The sequence below is a fragment of the Periplaneta americana genome, chromosome 3, assembly GCF_040183065.1.
Source record: "Periplaneta americana isolate PAMFEO1 chromosome 3, P.americana_PAMFEO1_priV1, whole genome shotgun sequence".
Classification (NCBI taxonomy): Eukaryota; Metazoa; Arthropoda; class Insecta; order Blattodea; family Blattidae; genus Periplaneta; species Periplaneta americana.
The window spans coordinates 69,495,736-69,522,676 of NC_091119.1; the positions used below are offsets into that span (position 1 = coordinate 69,495,736).

The window sequence follows — 26,941 nt, forward strand, 5'->3', positions numbered from 1 at the left end:
TTAGCTTATTAATTTATTACTTATTGGCGATGACTAAATATTTTTCATTCAGGCATAATGTGTCTGTAAAGAGCAGAACAAAAGTTTATTTTTAATTGTTCAATATACAGAAGAACATCTCATCTAATGACACAAAATGTATGAAAATATGAACACGTAATACATTTTAAATTGATACCGTTAGGTGAATAGCAGAAGAGGTTGATACCACAGCTAATATATACAGTCACGAAGCTCAATACGTAGTAAATATGCATCCATAGATAGTTGCTAACCACTAGTATCGCTACTATCGCCTCATTACAGACAATGCGAAATAGAACCTGAACAGTCTATTGTTCCTAGCACCCTCATAAACTCAAGCTTCGTGACTGTATATGCTAGACTGTGTTGATACATTCAAATGTTTTCGTAATGTGAATTTAACTAAAAAGCCAAATATTAAGTTAGTTAATAAGGTTAAAAAAAACAAAAGGACGCGTCAGCTACTATGGCTACTTGCGCCCTTGCCAAATATGAATTATAAAGTCAATTTTGTTGGAATTAGTGACATTGTTACAAGACATTTTGCGTAAAGTAAATGAATAAATGTACGTACAGTATGTAGTACGTAATACAAGCTTTTTGACAAGGATTGTTGCAAATGGGAAACTAAATACTTACACATTTTTGCTCATTTTCTTTTGTTCAATAACGTTCACATTTTTCTTTTATTTAGGTTCTGGCTGATATGTACAGTACATCTAATCAGATAGTACATCTCCCTTGACGATATGTGTCGGAGGAAGAATAATTCACCGGTGCTCGTGTAAAGGGGGTTAAGTTGATTTGGCTAAATTGGAATAAGTACAGATTTGAACTATTCACAATTACTTTTCTCTTGTGTTAAAGGGGTTAAGTCATTCTTCCATCTATGATGCAGTTACAGTGCTCCGTATTTTGTGACAAAAGGGTTTTGTTCAGCACCAAAGGAGAGAACTTTACAAACCTTGTAATTTGACTTAACCCCCTTTACACGAGCACCCGCGAATTATTGTTTGTATACATCTGAAGTCTGACTAGTTTAATATGTAGCTAGTCTGAGATGATGCAGTGGAGGGGAAAAGGAACTGGCCACCCTACTCCATTATCTACTGGCCTAGTTGCCTCATAAGTTGTGCCTTCTTGGTATCACTTGTGAGGTTCGGACAGTTGACTAATCAACAACAACGTTCACATTACCACTGTATTTACGTTGTTTATTCATTAATATTAAATCCTGACCTATTTAAATTTCGAATAAGCTACGGAGAATTTATTTAAACATGTTTGAGCAAATAAAATACATCCTAACAGTACCATAAAATTGGTGAATAATGAAAGTTTCAGCAAATTAGAAAATTCGGGTGAGTCGTGTGTAATTAAGACTTCATGTCTACATAATGATATAAAAGTTTGTTTCCCCATACGTAATTATTAGGGAAAGGATTTTAAGGTGCAGCACTTTTCCAAAAATATAGCCGTTTTCTTACAGATAGGTCAACATAATTATGTTTTTCGGGGCATGAAATGAAGAGAAATAAACACAATTTGTTGCATATTTTTGCACCTTTTCATGAGATTACTACATTTCGCCACTTTGTCCCTCTTCTTTATTCTTCAGTAATTTTCTCTGCGTTTTTGAAAGATTGGACAGAAAAACAGATATTTTCCCTTTTCTTAAACTGCTTTAACCTACTTTAATCAGAAGTCAACAATAGTCAATAAATATCAAAATATTATTTATGTAAACCACCAGTAATTCATATCTCAGCAACAAATGTGAAATTGATAAGTCACATAGACTACACCGGGTTTGTGAAAGTATCAGGGTAAATGACTTCATTGCTGCTCTGAAGATTCTTGTGAAAGCCCCCAGTCGTCAACTTTTGTACCAAGAAGTCACTGAGCTCCACCTTCCACAGTTCTCTGTCACAACAAGGTGAGGTACTTGAATAAGATGCTCAGTTTTCTTGTGAAAAAAACTTTGATAAAAATCAAATGCTTTATATTTGCCCTAGAGTCAATGGACGCATCAGCCATCAAACAGGCCCAACAATTATTACTCAACAGCAAAGACTTAGAGTTGAAACTTTTTGCAATGCATTGCTACAAGTATTTACCTGATGTGATTCAGAGTTTGGAAGAAGAATAAGAAGAAGAAGAAGAATATATGGAGAAGGAGGGACAGTGGAAGAAGTTGATGAGTGTTAGGGACAACCTTGATGGATTTGTCAAATTCGAATTAAATTTCAAGAACAATCCAAATGTGGAGACCTTTGCAACTTTGAACTCCGATTACGAATGCTGACAAGATAAACTCCATTGGTTTCTGTAGTGACGAGCGGAGTTTGTCTACTACAAGAATGTCCTGAGCTCAAAGCTCTCAACGTTCCCATTACTTATTTCATGCGCCAGAAACGGTGACTTTGGTTATACCACAGTTACAGAAGTAGCAGCATCACCTCAAGAACTGCAAGCTTCAACCAATCATCCAGGGTAGGAAAAAGAGCTCCATAATATCAACTCTTATCAGAAACAAATGAGAGAGAGTTTAGATAAGGAAAAACAGAGAAAAGATGGAACTCGCAAGAAGTTGTTCGAAAAATAACAAAAATCACAGAAAAACTCAGTCGAAGAGTTCGTCCAGTGATGAAGAATTCGATTTGGAAATGGAATTAATTAACTCTAGTGACTCGGAATATGGAGAAAATTATGACGGTGAGTGCTTGTTTTGCTTTGAATTCTTTCAGAGGACACTAGAGCCCAGGGGGGAGAAATGGATTCAGTGTTCAAAATGTCATCGATGGGCACACGAAGACTGCAGCACTGATGAGGAATCTTTCATTTATCCAACTTTCTCAATACACCGAAATAAGAATTGTGTCAATTAAAGGGGTCGGCAAAATAAGTGCAATGATCTTAAAATTAAAATATGGAGATCAAATTTTAATATTCCATCATTTTTCTTTCTCTAGCAAAATATTAATGTTAGCAATAGTAGCCGAAATAAGATTAGTACATTAATGTCCGATTTGAGCAACTGTGTTCTTTTCGTAAACCATCTTAATTTCACTTGAAAAAAATGTGAAATAACAGAATTTCTGTTGATAGGAGTTAGACCACTGTTGCATTGACTCCTTCGATTTTAAAATGTTCCTGAATTTATTAAAGTATCTACATAATTTCACAATGTTATATATTGCTTCAATTTTCAGCCAAATAATGATAATTTTTGTCCATATTTAAAAATAAACTTAAATAACACACGTATCTCTTATTTGGAACCCCTTTCCCAGTTTTATTTTTTTTTATAATTTAAAGTATTAATAAATTTTTTATTTTTATTTTAGCAGGTTATTTTACGACGCTTTATCAACATCTCTCGTTAAGTATTAATGAAAACTGACTAAAATTTGTATTGTCAATTCTAAAAATAGACGAAATGCTGTATGTATTCCACTCATTCAGATTAAAAATGTCTATTCCCATCATCACTTATAAGCAGTTGAAAAAAGTGTCTCTTATTTGGGTACTTTATCTTAGGCCTACTATATTACAGTTACATTATATTATTGACAGCAATACCTAAACAAATTTTTCTTTGTAAAATTAAAATGGATATTGCTTTCCTGTTTCAAGAAAGTGTGACCATTAAATATTAACACACCAGATTAACTTTATTACGATGATTTTCTGGATTTTGTAATTCTCATTATTGTCTTTGAAGACAAGCTTACACTTTCAAAATCGTCTATAAGGTCTGAACATTTTTCCCTGCAGCAATCACAATAACAGCTTTAGCAAAATCTCCATCAGTAAACGACCTTAGATTTTTTGCTATACATAGAGTACCGTAATTTTGAAGCTCAAGCGAACAGAAAATTCACTAATTTGATGATCAGCAGTCTCCTTCAACTGTTTTATCATCTCATCACGTTCATCTCCCTGATATTTGTCATATTCACTTGCGTGGCACGAAAAATATGTCATTGTAGATTAAGCTTTTTTAACTCAGAGCATTTCCTTGGCACAAACAAAACAAAACAAAGAGATTGCATATAAATCACTAGTTCGTCCAGTAATGGAATATGGTGCTGCATGTTGGGAACCTTACAGATTAGAACATATTAAGACACTGGAAAAGATTCAAAAACGGGCTCTCAAGTGTTGTCGTAATAATTCACCATTAAAATGGGACACACTCACGGACCGGAGAACGCGAATTCGATTATGCGCAATGTTCAAAACATACAGAGGTGAGCCTGCCTGGAGAGAAATAAAAAATAGGTTGCAGCCGCCAAATTACTCTTCAAGGAACGACCACTCATATAAATTGAGGGAATGAAGGCAGAGGACGGACACTGGTAAGTTTTCTTTTCTCAATCGTACTGTCAGGGACTGGAATGCTTTACCTGCAGACTTAGTAAAGGCTTTACCAATAACCAAAAATGTATTTAAAAATAGGCTTAAGGACTTTTCTAATAGACGGTAGCATATTATAGACACTATTTAAAGGGTGTAATTGATATTTTGTTATTTTAAGTGTTGTATCAATGAGGAAGCGTGTTTTGTCAGTGAAGTGTGTAGTGTCAGTGAAGTCTATTGTGTAGGCTAAGTGAAGTGTGTTTGTGTCAGTGAAGTTCTATAGTTCATAGTGGCTGTGCAAAGTATTTGAACAGTGAAATGGTTTTGAAGTGTTAGTGAAATCAGGATAGAATCAGTGCAGTGAGTAAGTTATGTAAGCGAAATAAGTGTAGTGCCGAAAGGTACTTATGCAAGTATGAACCTATCACACAGTTCGAACTTAGGGTTAAGTTACAAATTAGATTTACTTTAAATGTTATTTTAAATGATCGTGCTTATTTAATTTAGGATGCTCATTATTATTATTATTATTATTATTATTATTATTATTATTATTATTATTATATTATTATTTATCATTATTAATGATTACTGTTTTTTATTAGTTGTGTTTATTATTAGTTGTCATTATTGAGTGTAATTAGTTACCACTGCCACCGGGTATATACCCATTTGCAGTGTGAATAAATACATACATACATTTTTGCCTCATCACCACACGACACAAAAAGGAAAAGGTTCTCCCATACTGACAAGAAACTAGGCACGGATTGATTAGAAGCCATCACAAAGATGTATTTACTTTCGAAGCTTACAACGACTGAACACTCGCAATGCTTTTACACTGAATTCCCCATACCGTATCGCAACTAGCTACACGTGCACTCAGAAGACGTCACTAGCTGTACAAGCCTCGCACTCGCTACACATAACTTAGGCCACAACTAGGCTGAGTTGTCTAGGCCTGTCGTAAGTCAACAAGGAATACATCAGTTCAATTGGGGATACCCTGAAGAGACTGTGGATAATGTTAAAAAGACAAATTCAAACCACATTACCCACTGCACGAAGACGATTACGACAGACGAATGGAATGAATATAGTTCTGCCAGTTATTTATAATCCATAACGAAGCAGATTTAAATTTCTCGCAGTCAGTGTCATGGACAAATGAATCACATTTCGAACTTAATGCACGTGTTAACCGTTATAACTTTGTTTACTGATCAGGCAAATCCTTATTAAGTTATCGAGAAGAGTTCATTACGCCAGAATCTTTCTGTCTTGGGAGAAATTTCCAGAATTGAATGAAAAACACATTTTTTAAAGAACTGTTACTTCATCAGCTTGAGTGGAGATGCTGCAGGACGTTGTGTCTCCTGAGCTGGAAACAACCAGTTTATTCATTTCATTCCTGTAACTTAGGCACTGCTAAACTAACTAAACTGTAGTAAGAGTTTTATGGATATGCACTGTCTCACAGAACCACTACCACAAAGAAATATAAGTATCTCGTCACTCAGTGAATTTAGAAGTATGTTTCTCATCTTGAATTCCGCAGTAGGTGAAATATTATTGGTTAGCCGAATTGAAGTTCCCAATTGCAGTACAAAAACGATTTAGGCAGGAATATGGTGCAAATGCTCCAGAGCGTCATACCATTGTGAAATGGTATAATCAGCTATTGGAAACAGGCTCTGTGTTAAGGAAGAAGGGAAGCGGCAAAAAGCAGTGTCCGCAGCTGAAGTTGAAGATGTTAGGGAAGCATTTCAGCGCAGCCCAAGGAAATCAATTCGAAGGGCCAGTTCAGAGCTGGGTATTCCGAAGTCGACTGTTCACAACATTGTCCATAAAAGATTGCGACTTAGAGCAAAATCCAACTTGTGCAAAAGCTGCAGCGAAATGATAAATGTAATGCTGCGGAACACATGGAGGGAGATAGAATACTGACTTGATATTGTTCGGGCCACCAGAGGCGCACATGTGGAGATCTATTGAAACTTAGAGAGTTTTTCTAACATAAAATCTAAGTCCGGTTATTCTGTCACTTTAGTTTAGGAGATATTCAGGTTTCTTTGTGGTAGTGATTCTACGGGACACACTGTATTGCTATCTCACGAGAAATTAAATAAACATATTTTGGTATTTATATCATTTTCAGGTTTTACAAGTAAAAAATGATACCGATACATCAAGTGAAGTTACAAAAATCAATGTAAAACTTAAATAATAACTTTATTTTAATGATATTACACTACACAATTTAAAAATATCGATTAAAATTCCAAAAATGTTTTAAAGGGAATACTGAGTTTTGAAAGTAAGATCATATTTTAGAAAATATATTAAATTTCAAGTTCAGTATGTAAGAATAATCCGTAATTGGCGTAATGTAACACCAGAATGTTATTCCTTACCAAAAGCAGTCAAAAACACTCTTATCAATATGTCCGCTGTTTTAATGACAATTTTGAGTGACGTAAGAAATTAAATGCGTAACTAGGAAATGAGAATTATGATAAAGGTAAGCTTATTGTTGTGGAAAACTGGCGCGACCGCCCATACATACTGTACGAGCATTCAAGAACAGGCAAGAGTGGATTCAGCAATAGGCCCTATTTAAATCAGGCAAAATTATAGAGTAGGTATAGTATAAATTACATTAATATTGCACCAATAACACTAGCCTGCGAATTTCAACTTTGTGTTTGTTGCCTAAACTAAGTAATGTGATTTTATATAATGTCGATGTGCTGAATCCGAATTTTCTATCCTTTTGCTTTTATCACGTCAGATTTGTTTGCAAAATCACTTTAAATGTATTTTATAATTACGTGAATTTCATCGCAAACTTTTCATTTCACTTTTTTATTTCAAATTCAAAAACAATATTTAAAAGACACAACTTACTTAAATTACGTGTATGGTTGTTCATACATGTCACTAGAGTGTTTTTGCTTTGTTTTGTCTTGTTTACTTCATTATTGGATGTATAAATTAGCACAATGTATCACACAAAAAATTACAACACTTGCTTCTTAGTTGAGAAAGTCCTCCTTTCCTCTTTCTTTTATGTTTCTCTTCAGGTATTTCACGCTTTAACATCCAACAATAATCACCAAGCATACTGATGCTTCTTTCGAACTCCTGCAGATCCATGTGAAATCGTTCATCTTACTCTTAGCTAAAAAATCCTAGATTTTGACGAAATAATCTAGCTGAGAAAACAGAAAATTTTGATACTCATGTTACAACCAAATTCCTTGTATGCTTCAAGCATGTTAGCCACAGTGTTTCGGTAATTAGGATCCTTGTTGCCAAGAAATTTTAAAACAACTTCACAAAACAACATCCATGCTGATTTCTCCTTTTCATCCATACTATTTTTAAGTGCTGCACCAAACATGTTTTATATCAGGATCATTAAATATATATCTTCTTTCAATTTGCTTCAGATAGTAGTGGAAATTTCTCACATATGTACTTAAAACAGCCTCCTTCCTTATTTAAAGCTTTTACAAGCTGTTTCATTAAGCCAAGCTTGATGTGGAGAGATGGCAGCACAACTTTAGAAGAACTAACAAGGCTTTGGCGCACAACATTCTTACAACCGACTTCCAAATTTTGTCGAGGTGGCCAGTCTTTCACAAGCAAAGAATGCATGGAAATTTGGCAAAACCAGATTGTCGACCCAGCAACATAGTAAAAACTTTGAAATCATCACAAACTTGCCAGTTGTGTTCCTATAGTCTAGTCGCAATAACAGCAGTTGCAAATTTGTGTATTATTTTTTTAGTATCACTGAATAGACAACGGGCACAACCAAAAATGTTTCCGTTATGAAGGAGGAAATCCTTTAAACTTCGCTTGGAAGCATCAATGAACAGTCCATTCACTTAGGTCATAGTTTGGAAGTCGAAGTTTCAGCATAAATTCTTTCACATTACTGCAATATACAAGATTATCATCTTCGGAGAAAAAAGTATTTAAAACCTATTTCACGTTGTCAGTATCAATAGAATGATGTTTAAGATTTTCTGGTCGCACAGGGATTGGTACATTAGGCATAGCTAAAATGGCTGACCGAACAACTGAATACACGATTTGATTTTTGTGTTTAGAATCGTACCCCTTCACATCACACGAACAGAAGTAACAGTCATTACTATGGTTCGTCTGCTCTCTCCAAACCATAGGTACTCCAAAAGATAGCAACGGTCTTCTCCAATTTATCAAATGACGAAGTTCTTCAGTGCATACTCTACATACTTTATGTGGTGCCCAAGATTTACTTTGGCCTCCAAGTTCGATTCCAAAATAGGCATGGTATGACTTTTTCACAATAACATTACACCTCTCCTTAGGCAATGTGTATATCCTACATAAGTTACATACAGGCTTCGAGACTTTGGACCCGATACAATAAGTTTACTGTGCATGCACTATAGGTTCTTTACTCGCTGCAGGTAGACAGAAATGTGTTGAGGTAGCAACGTTGCTATTTAGAGTAGAGTACGGTAGAATGGGGAAACACACACTTATGTACATTCTGAAAGTAAACACAATGATAATGTCAAAAGAATGTGAAAAAGCATTTATTCGCCTGTCTTTTATAAGCATTTGTATTTAATTATACACAGTGTTAATGGTGGAAATAAACATGTAGCAATTTTAATTTTTTCATTTATCCTATTGGTCGTCTTTAGGAAGTGCAGTTACAGTACCGAATTGCAATGTACCTACTACAAGATACATTCTCAGTGTCTCAAACGTAAATCGTTTTCGGATATCTGCCAAAGTTGGTAGTGTAGAAAGCTGCGCTCTACGTCGGATGACGTGATAGGAGCAACACGAAAAAAACCTAACATCATTGCAGTCTCTAAGAGACATAGTGACTCTATGTCCACTAATTTGCTGTTTATGTTACACAATGTCCCATATCCGTTAGTTTTACATAAAATTAATTTCCTCTTCTGTTTTACACATTCAGTTACCGGTGTATTTGATGTCTCATTAATTCTCTGCATCATTTTCTAAATTAATTTGAGGGCTTCCGGCATCTCTTGCTCTGACTTTTCTAACCGTGTAATAGTTTCAGACACAGTTTGTATGAAAACCAAATTATTCGTCAGAACCTTCAAATCCAAAGCGTTCTCCTTTGCGTTTTTGTTGTCATTCATCCTACAGCACCCCTTTCCTCTGTACGCTTTACCACTATACTCAGTACGCCGTTATGCGGATTTCCCACTGAACTGCTCTATCGGGTCCGAAGTCTCGAAGCCTGGTTATGTAACAAATGTGGTCTGGATTATTTAGACATCCTCGATACAACATGGTAAATACTTTCTTACTGAACTAAAAAATTTCAACATTCTACTCCACAATAAAGCTTCAAACTGATTTCGTTCCGTTTCCAGATAAAACGCAGATAATGAAATGTGAAAGAAACTAGAAGAGTTGAGTTCAGTTTCTCACAAAGGAGTGGCTGACATTTCTATCTCCCACAAATAAAAATAATGATAAGGCTGCACGTTATTTCGCCCTAACTTCCTTATGTGCTTGCACCCCCTATCTGCTAAGAAACATCCAGTGTCCTTGGTTTTCAATATAAACACCTTAAAAATATGTTGAATACATTTGGTTTTCATATCCTAACATACTAAACCTACATATGTTAAAGTATTACAGTTTAAATAACTACGCTATAAATTGTCGCAATATATTATAAGAAAATTAAAATAACAAAAAAATGGTACGTGATAGGAACTTTTTGGCTTTGAATTTGATTTCAGCATGCTAAAAATACCCTAAAAACATTAAAACTTTGGAGGCAGGGATTTCATCGCAGACTAGTGTAATCAATCAGAAGGAACGCCGCTTTGGAAGTACTACTCGAATCTAGATGGTTACCATAACATTCATAAAAAAAATGCGGCAAAATACACGAACAGCAAAAGAACTAAGCAATAGCTGCAAATGTGAAAATATAGTATCTAGTAAATATAAGGAAGAAATTAATTAATATAGGAGAAAAAACTAGGCAATACATTTCACTTGGGTAAAAGCAAACTCTCATGAAAGCAGCAATAAAAAAGGCGAAATTTTTACGACAAAATAACGAGGCAGACCACTGAAACAGAGGAAAGGGAGAAGACCATCAACCGTGGGAGCAGGAGTGGATCACAGCAGCAAATTGATGACTAAAATGTGTTACCGCGTATCTGTAAATTCGCAGGTGAATCAAACAACTTTTTTAAAAATTAATTTTTTCTCAAAACAGCCAAAGATTTTATATACAGAGTGTTAAAAAAAAGTCAATATTTTAGGAGGTGATAGCATGCATCAAAACAAGAAAATAATGTATAATAAACATGGGTCCTACGACACATACGTTCTGAGATACGAACATTTGTTCATACGAGGTGCTCAATGAGACGTCCATTTATGGCAATGCATTTCTCTGCCCTACAATACAGCAGACTACCAGATAATCATACCGTAGTTTACACTCTTGGCATGGAATAATGATACGTCGTAAGGGATACTGAAAACAAAAGTGTGATTGCGGATATGAGCGGGGTTCAGTAGAGATGGTGTTGTGAATTTTTGTAATCAGTATGTGTGGGCTGCTGAAAATCCCCATGCAGTTGAAGAAACAAGGCATCAGCACTGATTCTCAATCAACTTATGAGCAGGCGTTCTTGGTGATAGATTAATAGGGCCATACGTGCTATCATAGAGACTTTCAGGATTTTCTTATTAATGTATTGCCTGCCTTACTGGAGAATATGCCATATCAGCAGAGATTAAAGATGTGGTTCATGTACGATGGCGCACCAGCACATTTTCTCCGCAATGTGCGTGAACACCTGACGCTGACATTTCAGGACAGCTGAATTGGTCGGGGAAGCCCCACACCTTGGCCTGCTCGTTACCCAAACCTAAATCCCCTAGACTTTTGGTTATGGGGGCACATGAAAGAACCAGGACAATTTCAGAGTGCGTGATTCCTTATGCCGAAGGGCAGAGGAAAGCATTGCCATGAATGGACGTCACATTGAGTACCTCCTATGAACAAGTGTTCAGATCTCAGAAAGTATGTGTTGTAGGACTCATGTTTATTAAACATTATTTTCTTGTTTTGATGCATACTAGCGCCTCCTAAAATATTGGACACATTTTTTTGACATTCTGTATGTTTCTGCTTTCAAAGATCCACTCGAGGACAATTAGTTAACTGTCCAATTTTGTAAACATAATAATGTAGTTAATCTAAATAATAGTGTAGCTAAACTAAATTATAATTTTTGTAGATACGAGGTATCACTTCTTAATCATCGAAATGGTCCTATAGACCATTCGTTATCTCGTGAAACCTACTTGAGCGTAAGGAGAAGAAAAATTTGGATTGAAAAGCTTCTCTCCCTCTCATGCTTCCACTTGCAGCTAGCTAGCTTATCTTCAACATAAGGTTCTTACTATGAGCTACGGCGCATACATCTATTTGGTTCCACGAGATAACGAATGAATGACCTATAGCTGCAGATCATTATTCCCATCTATTAGGAAAGGACTCCGGCAGAAGATCAACCTGACTGTGGAGCTGATTTCAATTTTCACCGGACATGCTAAAACCAGACACTATCTACAATTTTTTTTTACTAATGCACCACATATTGACGTAGCCATTTGCGCTGCTGCCTACCTATTGGGGAATATGATGAATCCTATTCTGAGATTAAGACACCCATTAGGTCGAATACTGTTAGCCCCGTATCATAGATGACAAAATGGATGGAGATGGTGATAATAACAGCTCCGAATGTTATCCAGCTTATGCTCTTAATGAGTTGAGGAATCTCCCCCCCCTCCAAAAAAAAGAAGCCTCAACCAGGCAACTTATCCCAACAAGGATTCGATCCCGTGCCCGTTAGTTTTGTAGTCAGAGAGGCTGACCACTACCTTCACCTATCCAGATTAAAGGACAGTGCGATGTGCCCGTGTTACACAGCAGAGTAAATAGTGTCACGTCTAATATTCAGTGTGGACAGTTGGAAGAACAAAGGGAAGTATTAAGGAAACAAATTACGGTAAATGTTGGCACAGATAGATTTCCTCATAGATAGACAATTATCTTGGAGATCACATATTAAGTGTATATGCACTCTAACCTATTTATTTAAAAAATTGATGAACATTGTTAGTTTTCAATATGTTCTAAATGCATATTTTGCTTTTTTTTTTTTCAAAGTGTATTCAGATATGGACTTATTTTGTGGGTATATTCTAGTGATATTACAGACATTCAATTAATTCAAAAGAAGGTTATTAGAATACTGACAGTTTCAACTAGTAGAACATACAGTAGACCCCTGTTCATACAGACAGGTATTCATTCAGACTGTCATAAATCTGTACATATATGATGTTCTAGTGTTTATGAAAGAATATTTGCAGGAGTTTAACTTGAGAAGTGAGATACACAATCATACAACGAGGAAGAGGCAATTATTAGATTATCCACTTTGTAGATTTAGTGTGACAAAAAAATATTATTGTATAGTTGGTTAATTAAAAACCCATTTTACTCAATGAGTTATTTCAAATGGACATACATTTTTAAAGAATGCAGTCTCTAATTTGTAAATGCAGACTTCATGACCTCTGTTATGAAAAAATTATAGGATACCTTTTCATAATTGAAAGTAAGCGTAAAGCTGTACATTCCGCAAAATAATTTTCACATCAGACCTACTTCTAATCTTAATATTTTAACAGTTTTAAATCTGTGTATACATTCATGTTTTATGATATCCTTTGCATGATTTTATTTTATACTTTTAACATGACATACTTTAATGTAACGCGTTGTATTTCAATGTAACTTTTCAATATAACTGTTCAATTCAAGAGGTAGCCTAATAATGATCTGAATATTGTTTTTATAAAACTAAAAACGTTAATCAAGAAATGAAATAAAAATAAAACATTGTACTTTGAAATCAGATAAGTTGTATGACGGTCTTTTATGTAAAAGCGCTGATAAATAATACAACTTATCAGAACAAAGATGGATATTAAATTCTAATTTTTTATCAGTTATACTTGTTGTTTCTTATTGTTTTTAATGGCGAGATTTTGAATGAAACTTAGTGGTGAATCAATTCATATTTAAATTTCAATGTAATAATGAACATAGTAAATTGCACTACCTTATGTTGCATTTTTTAAGTTTATCTTTAACTTATGTTGTATTCTTAATTAGTTATTAAGCATATGACAATTGTACTTGATACTGTCTTTCATCCAGTAAATATAGTACTTTTAACTTTCAATTTTTTGTTTTGTATATCTATGAAATATATTGTAGTAAGACTGTAACACTGACAATGTCTATAGTGAAGTTTTACACTCAATGACGAAGATTATTATTATTATTATTATTATTATTATTATTATTATTATTATTATTATTATTGGACAGTTCGCGCGCGGACAGGCAGGTAAGTCAAGGAGAAAAGTTGCAATGTTGCAAGAAGGTCCAAAAATGTGACATTACAAATTCTGTAACAGAAGACTGTAAAAAGAAAGTACAACACGAATGGGCCAACTTCTTCTAAGGGAATTGGCAGTGAAAATACCTGTATCATCAATTTTACATCTATGATAACAGGACAGGGCAAGCTCATGTCATTATTAGGCCTACTATCGCGTCCACATCTTCGAAGATCCGACATGCATCTGCAGAACTGAGGAACATCTAATACAGTGGTCGTCAGCACTCTCTGAAATGGGTAGAGTGCATGGAGGGTAAGGAAATATGCTCCGTCGTGCACAAGGGATAGAGAGACAGCATACCCGCCAGCAGTCACGAATGTACGCTAGGCCAGTGTTTTGTCCGCGGGTAAGAGACGCTAGCCCGAGAGTGATGACCGTTGATCTAATACAAGATTGCGAGAAACTGAATGGAGTAAGAATCACACTTATAGAGCATAATAATTAAAAAGGATTATGGCCGCTGAGTAGGAAAGAATTCGTTACTAAACATCATTATTAAAGATTAATACATATTTTGTAAACATAATTGAATTTGAGAATAGCCTATATTGAAGAGATATATTATTATGGAACAAATGCAGTAATTAAAGTTATGTTCTGTACAAAATTGTAATAAAGCAAATAAAAATAATTTGTCAAAGTTACAGTAAAGTTACTGGACTATTACATCGGTATATTCAGACTTAGTTTTGAATAGATGCAAATTAGTTAGGCCTGCTAGATATAGGCTATGTAAAAAAAGGCAAAGTAAATTTGTAAACATAATTGATTATGAAACAGATCCTATTATATATAAAAATTGTAAATAATTATACACGGCTTAAATATAGATATAGCTGTAAAAATGAGGCATAAGAACTATATACAAATTAGCACATTAAAACTTATTATTAAACAAAAACCAGAACATGTAGTATTACATTGTAATGGAACACACTGTATAATAAATAAGGAAAATTAAATAAACTAACAAGATTATAGGCTATATATTTCTTTCCTTCCTTTCCCCTTTTTGTTCTCTTTATCAGCCGATGAATTTATTATCATAGCCTTTTTATTGTTTATTTTATTTAATATTCGTATTTCTTTTCTTTTTTATTATTACTTTATTACATTCCATTTCGTTATATTCTACCTTACGTTTTCCATATTAACCATTTGTACTAAATGAGTTGCTTTTGCTATATCCCAATGTATTTTACTTTCTTTTTTCTATTATTGTATTATTTTCATGTTGTTTAGTGTCGATTTTATTATGCTATTATTATTTTTTTGCAATATGTTAGTATTCTGTTGTTTAACTTTTTGTTAAATTTTAACTGCTTGTATACTTTGTGGTAGAGTGTAAGAGAAGGCCCTATGGCCTTAACTCTGCCAGTATAAATAAAGAATTATTAATCTATTAATCTAAAGTATTGATCTGAATGAAGGGGGGAGAGCAACGGTTAATAATTCAGTGGTTGAGTTGTTTGGAATTTTTCCCATTGCTAATTTTCAAAAATTGTAGTACAACATTTCGAAGAGAGATCTACTCTTCGAAATGTTGTGCTACAATTTTTTAAAATTAGCAATGGAAAAAGTCCAAACAACTTAACCATTGATATAAATAAGTAAATAAATAAAAATGAGACAGACACGACAGTACAGGAAAATAGATACACAAGACAAGACATGACAAGCGAACACACAAGATAAGACAGGACAGGAAGACAGATACACAAGACAGGACAGGGCAGGGCAGGCATACACCCAAGATAAGGCAGGAGAGAGAGAAAGACACACAAATAAGACAGGACAGCAAGACAGGATAGGACAGGGCAGACAGACACACGAAGAGATAGTAACATACATACAGATAAACTGCAACAAAGAAAGAATTAATAACAAATGGAATTTTAATGAATCGTGTAACGAGAATGAATGACAACAGATACTCTACACTACCTCTAAATTATTCACGGAAGAACGGAATTTGATGACCACGGAAGTGCAAGAGGAACCTGTGAAGTCGGAGGAAAGGAGAAGAGAAGGTAAAAAAGGAAACTGAGTGCTCGAAGGACCTTTAATATTGTAATAAAAAAAAAACTATGAAATATTTATTTATACTCCTTCTCCGGAATACTTTGTCAAAATCTCTGGAGTATGACTGGAAATTGACTTAATCATTGATATGCACTGCGACCCTATCAAAGGGAATAGAAAACTTTCCTGGAACTCTAATGAGAAATCGTTAAGACAAGGCAATTCTTCTCATCCGAAAGTTACTTTGAAGAGAAACTCAAAATGAAGTCCGAATTGCGTGCCGCCTCATTAACCTGATAATGTCTATTCTTCAAAGAAGCAGAGCAAAACAAGTGAAACTGCAGTCCTCAGGTGCCTCGCGGAGCAGAATAATAGGCACAGGCACCGGTGTCAGTGAGTTAACAGGGTGATGTTTTGCTTCTTTATATCTTAACTGCTTTGAGAATCTGGCTTTACAACAGAACAGGCAAATTGGAGTATCCCGAGAAAAGGCCTTTCTTGTGCGGAATTAATATTAATGACCATTCTACGTTTATCTTTCTCAGAATTACGTGAGATTCAAACTTAGGACATTTTGAAATTGTTGAAACTTTGTTAAAGTAAGACTTCAGTTCAAATAAGAATACCATTTCATTCCTGAAATAACTTATTTACGTAAAAATGATCAATGGAAAATTTCAATATAACAATCAATGTTCCTCAATCATTAAGATAAAGATAAGTCCACAGAATCCTATTAGAGCACTGGCCTCCCGCATGCGCAGAACTAGCTTTCTTTGTGACTTGCCAGGGAGCTACTCTTGGCGAAGTTAGACCTTTTCACTTTTTTAACCAAGTTGTAAGTCCTCTCAATATTATATGAAGCCCCTAGCATATTTCAAACTACAGCAGAGCGTCTCGTTTAGGCACAGTGAAAACGTAAACAAAGTGCAGGTAACGTGTGGGGGAGGACGAGCCGTACGATAAACACGAGGGATGCACAAGATTATCATTTATGGTGGAGCATTAATTGAAATTATATTTCACAAAAATACACAAAACAAAAAAACACAAATTGCATAACGTTGTCATATACACATTTTAACAAACAAGCAATTGTAACGTTGAAATAATTCAATACAACAAATCAAATTTTCCTACTTATATGATGTTACTTTCAAGCAGCATTTTTTACGGTCATGAATTTCATTCTCTGTATGACTACTGTACCTGAATAAATTCAACTTTGAGTAGCGATAATTATGTTTAGGGAATAGTTTTATCACTTCAGACCAATATACTGCCAATATTAGTTATGTTAATTCGGCCACAGAAGACGGTGATATTATGTTAGTCATACAGAGAATGAAATTCATGACCGTAAAAAATGCTGCTTGAAAGTAACATCATTTAAGTATGAAAATTTGATTTGTTATATTGAATTAATTTCAACATTACAATTTGCTTGTTTGTTAAAATGTATGTATGATAAAGCTATGCATTTTGTTTCTTTTGTCTTGTGTGTTTTTGGAAAATATAATTTCAGTTAATGCTCCGTCATGAATGCATCCCTCGTGTTTATCGTACGGCTCGTCCCCCCCCCCCACACACGTTACCTGCACTTTGTTTACATTTTAACTGTGCCTAAACGAAAAGCTCTACTATATCTACTTTTTTCCTTCTAGTTGTCTCCAGGATGTTTCTCACTTAGCTACTCGGTCCACTGTCCGCCTGTCTCATTCCTGCCCAATGCGCAAGTTGTCTGCCAATGTTCCTCTTTCCCATCCTTGTGTCCCACGTTGTTGTCGACGTCCACCTCGTCGGATGAAGTCTGCACAAGTGACCACCCACTTCTACTTCAGCCGTTGTACTGCAGTCACCATGTCAGTCATGCTCGTCTTCTTCATTATGTCGATGCTCCGTATTCTCTCTCACTCTCTCAGGCAGAAGTTTGTAATAATGCGCCCCATTTTCCTTGATATCTTTGAAATACTGTCTCCAGCGATCACCGGCTTACGTACGAAAACACGCACGCACTCGGTCTGAACAGCAGAGTATCGGTTCTTAGTTATTCCAGTAGGATTACCAGACTTCCTAATGGCAGACGTGTTAATCTTTCTACTTAATTTGTAATAAAACTGTTCATTTTATTGAAAAACTGCTAAAGGATAAATCATCCCGGACAAGGTAGAGTACTGACCGGCCACTGAAGGAATATTGCACACTTTTATCACCGCCAATGTAGCTCTATAAAACAATTTTCAACACTTTCATCACAGCCACAACATATTTCAATTATTATTGTAATATATATATATATATATATATATATATACTGTACATACATACATACAGTATAATTATCACTAAATTAACCGATTTCAATGTAATTATTATGAAGATTGCCATATTTTCTTCCTGGCATTACGATGAAATACGATCCACTTCCACTAGATGACCCGCAACATAAGTAGCAGGGTTGGTAATACATGCAAACGAAATTATACTAAACATGAGGAATGTTACTACAGGTGTGTAGTATTATGTGACAGGTTAGGCTAGGTTAGATTTGGTGTGTATTATGTGACAGGTTAGGTTAGGTTTGATTAAGTATGTAGTATTATGTGAGAGGTTAGGTTAGGTTTGATTAGATGTGTAGTATTATTACTATGTTGGCGACACTGAAGCCCACTGTCACATTAAGGAAATATGGCCGTATTCTTAATTCACGCACGACGGTTTTCGTATAGAAGTATAGTACAGTATTTAGGGCGGGTTGAGTAGGCACACAGCTCTCCCAGAGTCCATATCAATTTCTAATAATCAATACTATAAATCCAGGGCATTTTCAAGGTATTTAGCAAGTTCCTATAGTGACCGGAACATTAGTAATCTTCACCGTCATTTTTATCAGTTTCTCTACTGATAAGAATAACAAACCAGATATTACTTATAAAATAAAAGTGTTAAACATTTAGGGGAAAATTATTTTTTTAGGAAAGCATTCATTTGGGACTAATATGGTACCGGTATTAGGATTTTTGTTGTACTCTATCAAAGAAATAACTTGTCAAAAATCTGTACCCTGCATGAGTAAACAATCCTGATATCAGAATTTGTACAGAATTAAAAATCTATTAATAGAAAGGTTCGGAAAAAGTAGTCTATTTCCTCCTCATTTTATAAAATAAGTTAAAGGAATCAAGAGAAATAACGCATGACAACATATACCGTACTTTAGCAAGACACACACGCAGTTTTGTATGTTAATGATGGGAGATTCCGGATTTTGTGTAATATCAAATTGAACCGGCGTAGCTCAGTCGGCTGAGGCGCTTGCCTGCTGATCCGAAGTTGCGCACAGGCGTGGGTTCGACTTCCACTTGAGCTGATTACCTGGTTGGGTTCTTTCAGAGGATTTTTCCAAACCGTGAGGAAATTGTCAGGTAATCTATGGCAAATCCTTGGTCTCATTTCGCCAAATAACATCTCGCTATCACCAATATCATTGACGCTAAATAACCTAGTACTTGATACAGTGTCAAATAGCCAATTAAAAAATATCAAATTGAGGAATATTTACATAAAAATTAGTTACAATTGGAACCTGGTAGAATGTAAGAGAAGGCCCTTTGGCCTTAACTCTTACTTACTGGCTTTTAAGGAACCCGGAGGTTCATTGCCGCCCTCACATAAGCCCGCCATTGGTCCCTATCCTGAGCAAGATTAATCCAGTCTCTACCATCATATCCTACCTTCCTCAAATCCATTTTAATGTTATAGGCCTTAACTCTGCCAGTATAAATAAATAATAATTATTATTATTATTTATTTATTTATACTTATTATTATTATTATTATTATTATTATTATTATTATTATTATTTAATGAAAAATTATATGCAACATTAACTATTTAATTCAGAAAATAGTAATGTATCTCCTTTTTTATCTTAAGTTACATCGCAAAAATGCAGAGGTACTGAAAGACAAGACTGGTGTCTCCAGTTAAGCCTTTAAGTTATATTGGAAGGGGATACGCAATTCTTTACAATATACTTTTCCAAAGTGTTCAGTTGTCATGCACAGTCTTTTGTCTGACAATTTTTTACATAGTTATTTAAAGACGCTTTATTAACTATTGGATTATTTAACGACGATAGAATTGGCGACAGAGAGCTGGTATTTAGCGAGATGAGACCGAGGATTCGCCATAGATTACCTGACATTCGCCTTGTGGTTTGGGAAACATTGGATAAAACCAGAGTAATCAGCCAAGTGTCAATCGAACTCACCCCGAGAGAAACTCCGGATCAGCAGCCAAACTTTCTACCGTCTGAGCTACGCCGATGGCTGTCTGACAATATGTTTTTTATACACATAGAAAGATCATTCCTCATCGCAAGATGTCACAGGTGTGTATTTATAGAGAGAACTTGTGTTAACAATAATATTCTCAGGGAATTCTACAGATTCATCATTAAATAAGCGAAACATGGAAAAATATTGAGTAACCAAGGTTCTTATTCAGCGCAGCTTGAATTCTAGTGAAAATTAAACCACTCACTTCACCCGCTGCAACTCTAACCTTTTGAACTGCAATTTCCTTTATTCCCATGGCTTCTTGAAGGGGCACACCTCCAGTTCCTCGATACTGTCGGGAAACTAAACGAAATGACATGTGATAAGTTATACGTAACTGAACTGAGCACTTTAGGACTACTAAATTCTGTTCTTTATTTATTGTCTGTTAAAGCAATGTCAATAGAAATCCTTTTTTTCAGCTTAGAAGATACTGAAGATGCAACTGGTACCCCAATTGGCAGCTACAAATTCTGATGGGTTTTGTGAACAAGAAAGAAAAACGTTTGAGACGAACATTGTTGGTGACAACGAATTCTTAGAATTTCGTTTTGAATATAACGCTCAACTCAATAATGGTAAAAATAAAAGTATGCCGTTTGGTGTGAAATGTGGAATATTGTGCCGAAAGTATAATAATAATAATAAAATTCTGCAAAAATATTAAAATATGTAACATTACGTAGCATGGTACGAAATATATATTATACGAAATAATTTTAAATATGTAAAAAGTAAAATTTTGGAAAGCATTCCACGCTTGCCTTTTCTTTGTTCTACATAATGTAGCATTTGATGTAATAAATTATACAAAATCCGGGCTCTAATTATGGGGCATTGTCAACAGGGTTGCCAGATTTTACATGTACCAAGGAGGGACATACTTTCTCCATCATATACAGCACTTACGTTTTGTCTTAAAGAAAGAGTTATATGAATATGGACAAAGTTGATATTTTCATCATTGTACAAAAAAAAATAGAAAGAAAATGTTATCCCTTTAAGTGCAGTTGAAGAAACTAATAGGAATCTCAGAATTGCAATTTTAATAAACACATATTGCAGATACAGGTTTTCAAGTACAAAACAATATTTATCTGGCTGTAAGTTACATCACGTTTCTATGGTATCTTTCTGTGAAATTATTAACTTACTGATTAACTAGGATTAGTTTTGTCTCCTAAATTTTCCCATTTATTTATTATTAACTGTAAAGCACGAATTCCAAAAGTTGGCATCACATGTGACAAAATATTTAAATTTCAATGTTTATTAATTGTTTGCAATGATTTTTTTAATGTTTAGAAATATCAAAATTCGCTGTCAAAAATCTTACACTTTCCAAAATATTCGTTTTTTTTTTTTTTTTTTTTTCAATAAGCAAACTTACTTTGTTAAGAAAATTAATTTAAATTCAATGTAATTATTTAGACCTAAAAGAAAATTGTTACTAGGTAACAATAAAATTATACAATTGATTTTAGTTTTCTAAAGGACAGACGTTTTGCGTCCCGCCTCGAATCGAAGAGGGACTCGGTACTTATATATGAAAATGGGGAAATGTCCCGCCAAATTGGAACATCTAGCAACCCTGATTGTCAACCACTTCTAAGGATTTACAAAAACCACTACTTAACGTTAATAAAATAGAAAATGGATGTAGCAATAAGCAAACTTACTTTGTTAAGAAAATTAATTTAAATTCAATATAATTATTTAGACCTAGAAGAAAATAGTTACTAGGTAACGATAAAATTATATAAATCAAGGATTTACAAAAACCACTAGTTAACGTTAATAGAATAGAACTAGTGAATTCATTTAACTGGAATGGTTAATCTTTCGTCTTGTATTACTAATGATAGGCGTTCCAAATAAAAATTATAAAAACAATTATTGTATTATAAATTCAATTAGGACATTATTTTTAATACAGAAAACACTCTACGATCAAAATGTATACTTCTTCACCCTGGCCTATATTAGCTTACGGAATAAAGTATGAACTATCAGAAAATGCGCTGCCAATGGAATTACTGCAGCGGAGTTAAGATTTATCAGACATACACGAAATAGGATTCGAAACAAGGACATCATGGAAAAACTGAAGATAGAGCATGCACTATAGAGTACATTGACAAATTAATACATGCATAGAACACATTAACGTAACGGAAGAAGAATCCTTACGGAAATCCAAAGGCAATATATGCGTACAGAAAGGACGTCCGGCTGAGAAATGGAATGAAATCTTAACAGATCTCATGACTTAATACTCTGATGGAAGATGACGTATCTATAGTAGAGGCTTTTCGTATTTTGTACTGGCCTACTAGTAATATTTTAAATTTAATTTTGTGTGTGAATTAAAACTGTGTAAAAATTCAGTTTGAGTCATTTTACTATCGCTAAATCGCTCATTTATTATAAAATTATTTTTTCGCACAACCCGGTCCAAGAACGTAGAAGATTGAGGTTAAACTGCTGGTAAGTTAAAGAATGATAGTTCTTTTTAAATTAAAATAAGTAGATGTTTTCGTAACTATATACGCACTCGATTTCCTGTTGTTAACATGTTAAATTAACTGCCTAAATTATACAACAAATTCACCCTATTTGCAGGACATTAACCGAATAATCCAATCGATAAATTCCAACGTGATACAAGCAATGGCAGAACTCCGGACTATTGCGTAATGGTAGACTGCTATTCAACATGTGTACTTACTCTTGCCATTTTGACTTCGCTCTTGATTTGTTGCAACTAAATCTTCTCTTATTCCTGTAATCTTATTCCTCCTTCGTCTCTGATGTAAATGATGAACACATGTCAGTGCTGAAGCTGAGTGCAATGATAACACAACTGAGCTAACTGGAATCCACTAAGCTTTTTTTTTAATAGTTACTGTCTCCTTATGGCCGTGAAGAGAAATCCATAACTGACGGTGTACTACAAGAGTAAACCAAGTGGAATATGCTTGACAAACTGCATCAGCACACGGGTCTATAAGCAAACAATTCACCGTCACTGAAGCTCCTAATGTCGTAATGACGGGCTAACTTGCACGGTAATGTCAAACACTCCCAGCACTCCTTCACCCCCTGACAACTGAGGGCGCGCCGTCGCACTTAGCCAATAGCACGCGATCAATACTGGAGAGTTTGAATAGGCCGCCTTTGCTCTGTGCCTGGGAAACGGCCGCTTTCACAAACAGGCAAGGAATCCGAAATAATCAATATTACGATCGTGATGCGTGTCCTTGTGTCATTACGTTGCTCACTGTGGAGAACAAGTGGGTCGTCTTATTGTCTGAATTTGTCACAATCACTGTCTTTTGTTTCATTTTATCGGAATTCTGTGTGGACTCCACTGTGAACAGTATCGGTATGTTTTACCAACAGAACACTGTTCAGATTTCAACAATTGAGAACTTCCTGTACGTCGCTAAGGAGAGTTCATTGTTTTGCGTCCACTATAACGATTATTACAAACGCATTTGTTGCACTCAGGCATGCATTGTTTGCTTCTATTTGCGTTGTGGTTGTGTGTGTGCGTATATATTGAGCGAAAACAGCATACTGCGTATTTGCATTGCACCATACACATTGGATAAACTATTTCCAAAAAGGACACTACTACTACTACTACTACTACTACTACTACTACTACTACTACTACTACTACTACTACTACTTACATACTTACTTACAAATGGCTTTTAAGGAACCCGGAGGTTCATTTCTGCACTTACATAAGCTTGTCATCAGTCCCTATCCTGAGCAAGATTAATCCAGTCAATACCATCATGTTTCCTATGGTCCACACGTGTGGAGTAACGGTTAGTGCATCGGCCACGAAACCAGATGGTCCGGGTTCGATTCCCGGTCAGGGCAGGTTTTTTCCGGGGTTTCTCTCAACCCATTATGAACAAATGCTGGGTAACTATCGGTGCTGGATCCCGGACTCATTTCACCTGCATTATCATCTTCATCTCATTCAGACGCTAAATAACCTCAGATAAAGCGTCGTAAAATAATCTACAAAAAAAATATATATTCCCCTCCCTCAAATTTGTTTTAATATTATCCTCCCACCTACGTCTCGGCCTCCCAACTAACACTATATGCATTCCTAGAATCACTCATGCTGTTCCATCTCAAACGTCTGGATTTAATGTTCCTAGTGAAGAATACAATGCGTGCAGTTCTGCGTTGTGTAACTTTCTCCATTCTACTTAACTTCGTCCTTCTTAGCTCCATATATTTTCCTACATACCTTTTTCTCGAACACTCTTAACTTCTGTTCCTCTCTCAAAGTGGAGTCCAAGTTTCACAACCATACACAACAACTGGTAATATAAAAGTAGAGTGAAGGCAGTAGGAAGGAAGAATAAGAGAATAAAAGAGTAGATAAAAGAAAAAAGAGAAGAATTGTTTATTCCCCACCCCCTTACTTCCACAATCCCGTAAGACACTTGAGTTAATGCATAACTGACATAAGTGAAAATCTGGCGGCTCCGGTATTGTGCACTTGTTCCAACTGTTTTACAAATTCTAACTTTCAGATTCTTCGAGAGCAGACTGGATGATAAAAGCTTTTCAACCGAATGTTAACGGCATTTCCCATATTTATTCTGCGTTTAATTTTCTCCCGAGTGTCATTTATATTTCAGTACTACTATTACTTACTTTCCGCCTCATATAGATAAATACATTTTTAAAAATAAGAAAAACCTATCTTTCATCTTATATTTTTACTCGTAATGGCAGTTCATGCTGGGGCACTTCAATACATCTGATATGAATAAGGGTACGTACACGTTGGAGCGACGATAAACGATAAAAGAAGCAGCGATGCTATATCAGAGAGAATTGAAGCATGCATTGTTATTGAGGTGTGCATACTGGAGTAACGATAAAAGCGACGAAAAACCAAAATTCCATTTTCTTTGCTCTTGTCGTTCATATGATCTCTGATTAAGATAATATTAATCTGTACAAATACCGGTGATTATCAATATAGCCGAATATTAAGCGATTTATTATTATTTCGGCTAATTAAATTAATTATTGTAGATATTAACAAATTGATCAGTTGTGTATTTATTCGTCCTATGTTATGTGATCACAAGAACCAATCACAACACAAGGAATTTATACTATCTTTGGGATGAGAAACGGGTTTAATTTTGTACGTATTTAAGTTATACCCGTATTAACCTTGAACTTGGCATTTGATACTTTCTATATATCTTCTCTCATTAAGTGGATGCATAGAATATCTTCTACTGATAAATCAAAATGTTCGCTTCCCGCGTTCTCGTTGCTCTGATATGAACACTTGATTCTTTGATAATACCAAAGCGTCGCTAGATCATTTCTCTTATCGTTTATCGTTGCTCCAACGTGTACGTACCCTTAGCCAACTGGTTGTCATGTTGAAGACACTTTGTTATACTCTGAAAATTAAAGATCATGACACACTATACTTCGTTCCACAATGTCTGACAGGGGATCTAAACATTTTTATTATTTTAATGTAGCCTGCCGAAGTACATATGATATTTCCATGCAGATATTCTGCGTCATCATTACTCTTACATCGGATGTAAACATTGCCGGCAGAGGAGGAGAGAAGTATAATTGCTAGTCAACCAATGGCAGAGGTCTCATTCCACTCTTGTCTTGAAGTTGGGCGGGGGTTGAACGTTTCAGACCGCCCAACTTCAACTCAAGCGTGGAATAAGACCTCTTTCTATTGGTTGAATAGCAACCAACGAGTTTGAAAGAGAATATAGACCGGCCATGTTGTCCCGTACAGCGCTCTTAGCGGTGCCACTGCGAAACACGGGAGATATGAACTAAGCGCCTACCGTTGTAAAAATTCGTCTGCTTACAATGTTGTGTATACGGAGTAACAGCTACGGAAAAATATATATATATATATATATATATGCCTGTTATGTGTGCTGCATATAACTGCAATATCAAAAGGAAAAAAAAAACAACTGATATATCATATTTCAGATAAACTTTATGAAGTTAAGTCCATAGTTTTATTAATTAGCAGCATTTTTTTCATACGTAAATGTGTAACAAAGCCCGGCATACATACCGTGTGTACTACAGTACTCTTCTTTTCTTGCAGATTCTCTCGCTCTCAAAAAAAAAGGAACTAGTAAAACAGTGAGCCTACTTTAATTTTATATCTTATGGTATAATAAATAGTTTTGCAACGTGTAGAGACTGGGAAAACAATTTAATAAAATCATCCGAATCATACTCGTTCATTTTATAGGCAATCTTGCAGGTCGCAATTAAAAGAACCTAGGAATATTAATATTTTCTTCAGTATATTTGCTAGGACTTCTTGTCATACTGTACGTACATGACAATTTTGCTTAGGTTATTCTTTTATGCTTTCCTTCTAGGAATAGCTCAAGTGTTTTAAATTTAGCGTACATAAGTTCTTTATTTTAGATTAAGTTACTAGCACGTATTTGACGAAATACTAGGTTTTTCCACTTCATTTTAACTGATTTTTGCTAAAGAAATTTTGACAGCTGAAGATTCCAACGTTACTTATCGCCACGTCCACTCTGTTTTGGGCGCATAAGTTAATGGCGGTGCAATG

The 26,941-nt window shown here is 35.1% G+C and overlaps 1 protein-coding gene across 1 annotated transcript in view; it reads right to left on the minus strand.

Annotated features, from left to right (window-relative positions):
* LOC138696140 (restin homolog) overlaps nt 1-23,378 on the minus strand; it is a 921,493-nt gene extending 898,115 nt beyond the window's left edge. The window contains exon 1 of the mRNA XM_069820696.1: nt 23,036-23,378. Within this exon, the coding sequence (XP_069676797.1) occupies nt 23,036-23,044 (9 nt within the window). The 5' untranslated portion in view covers nt 23,045-23,378. The remainder of the gene's footprint in view (nt 1-23,035) is intronic.
* Nucleotides 23,379-26,941: the final 3,563 nt, after the last annotated feature.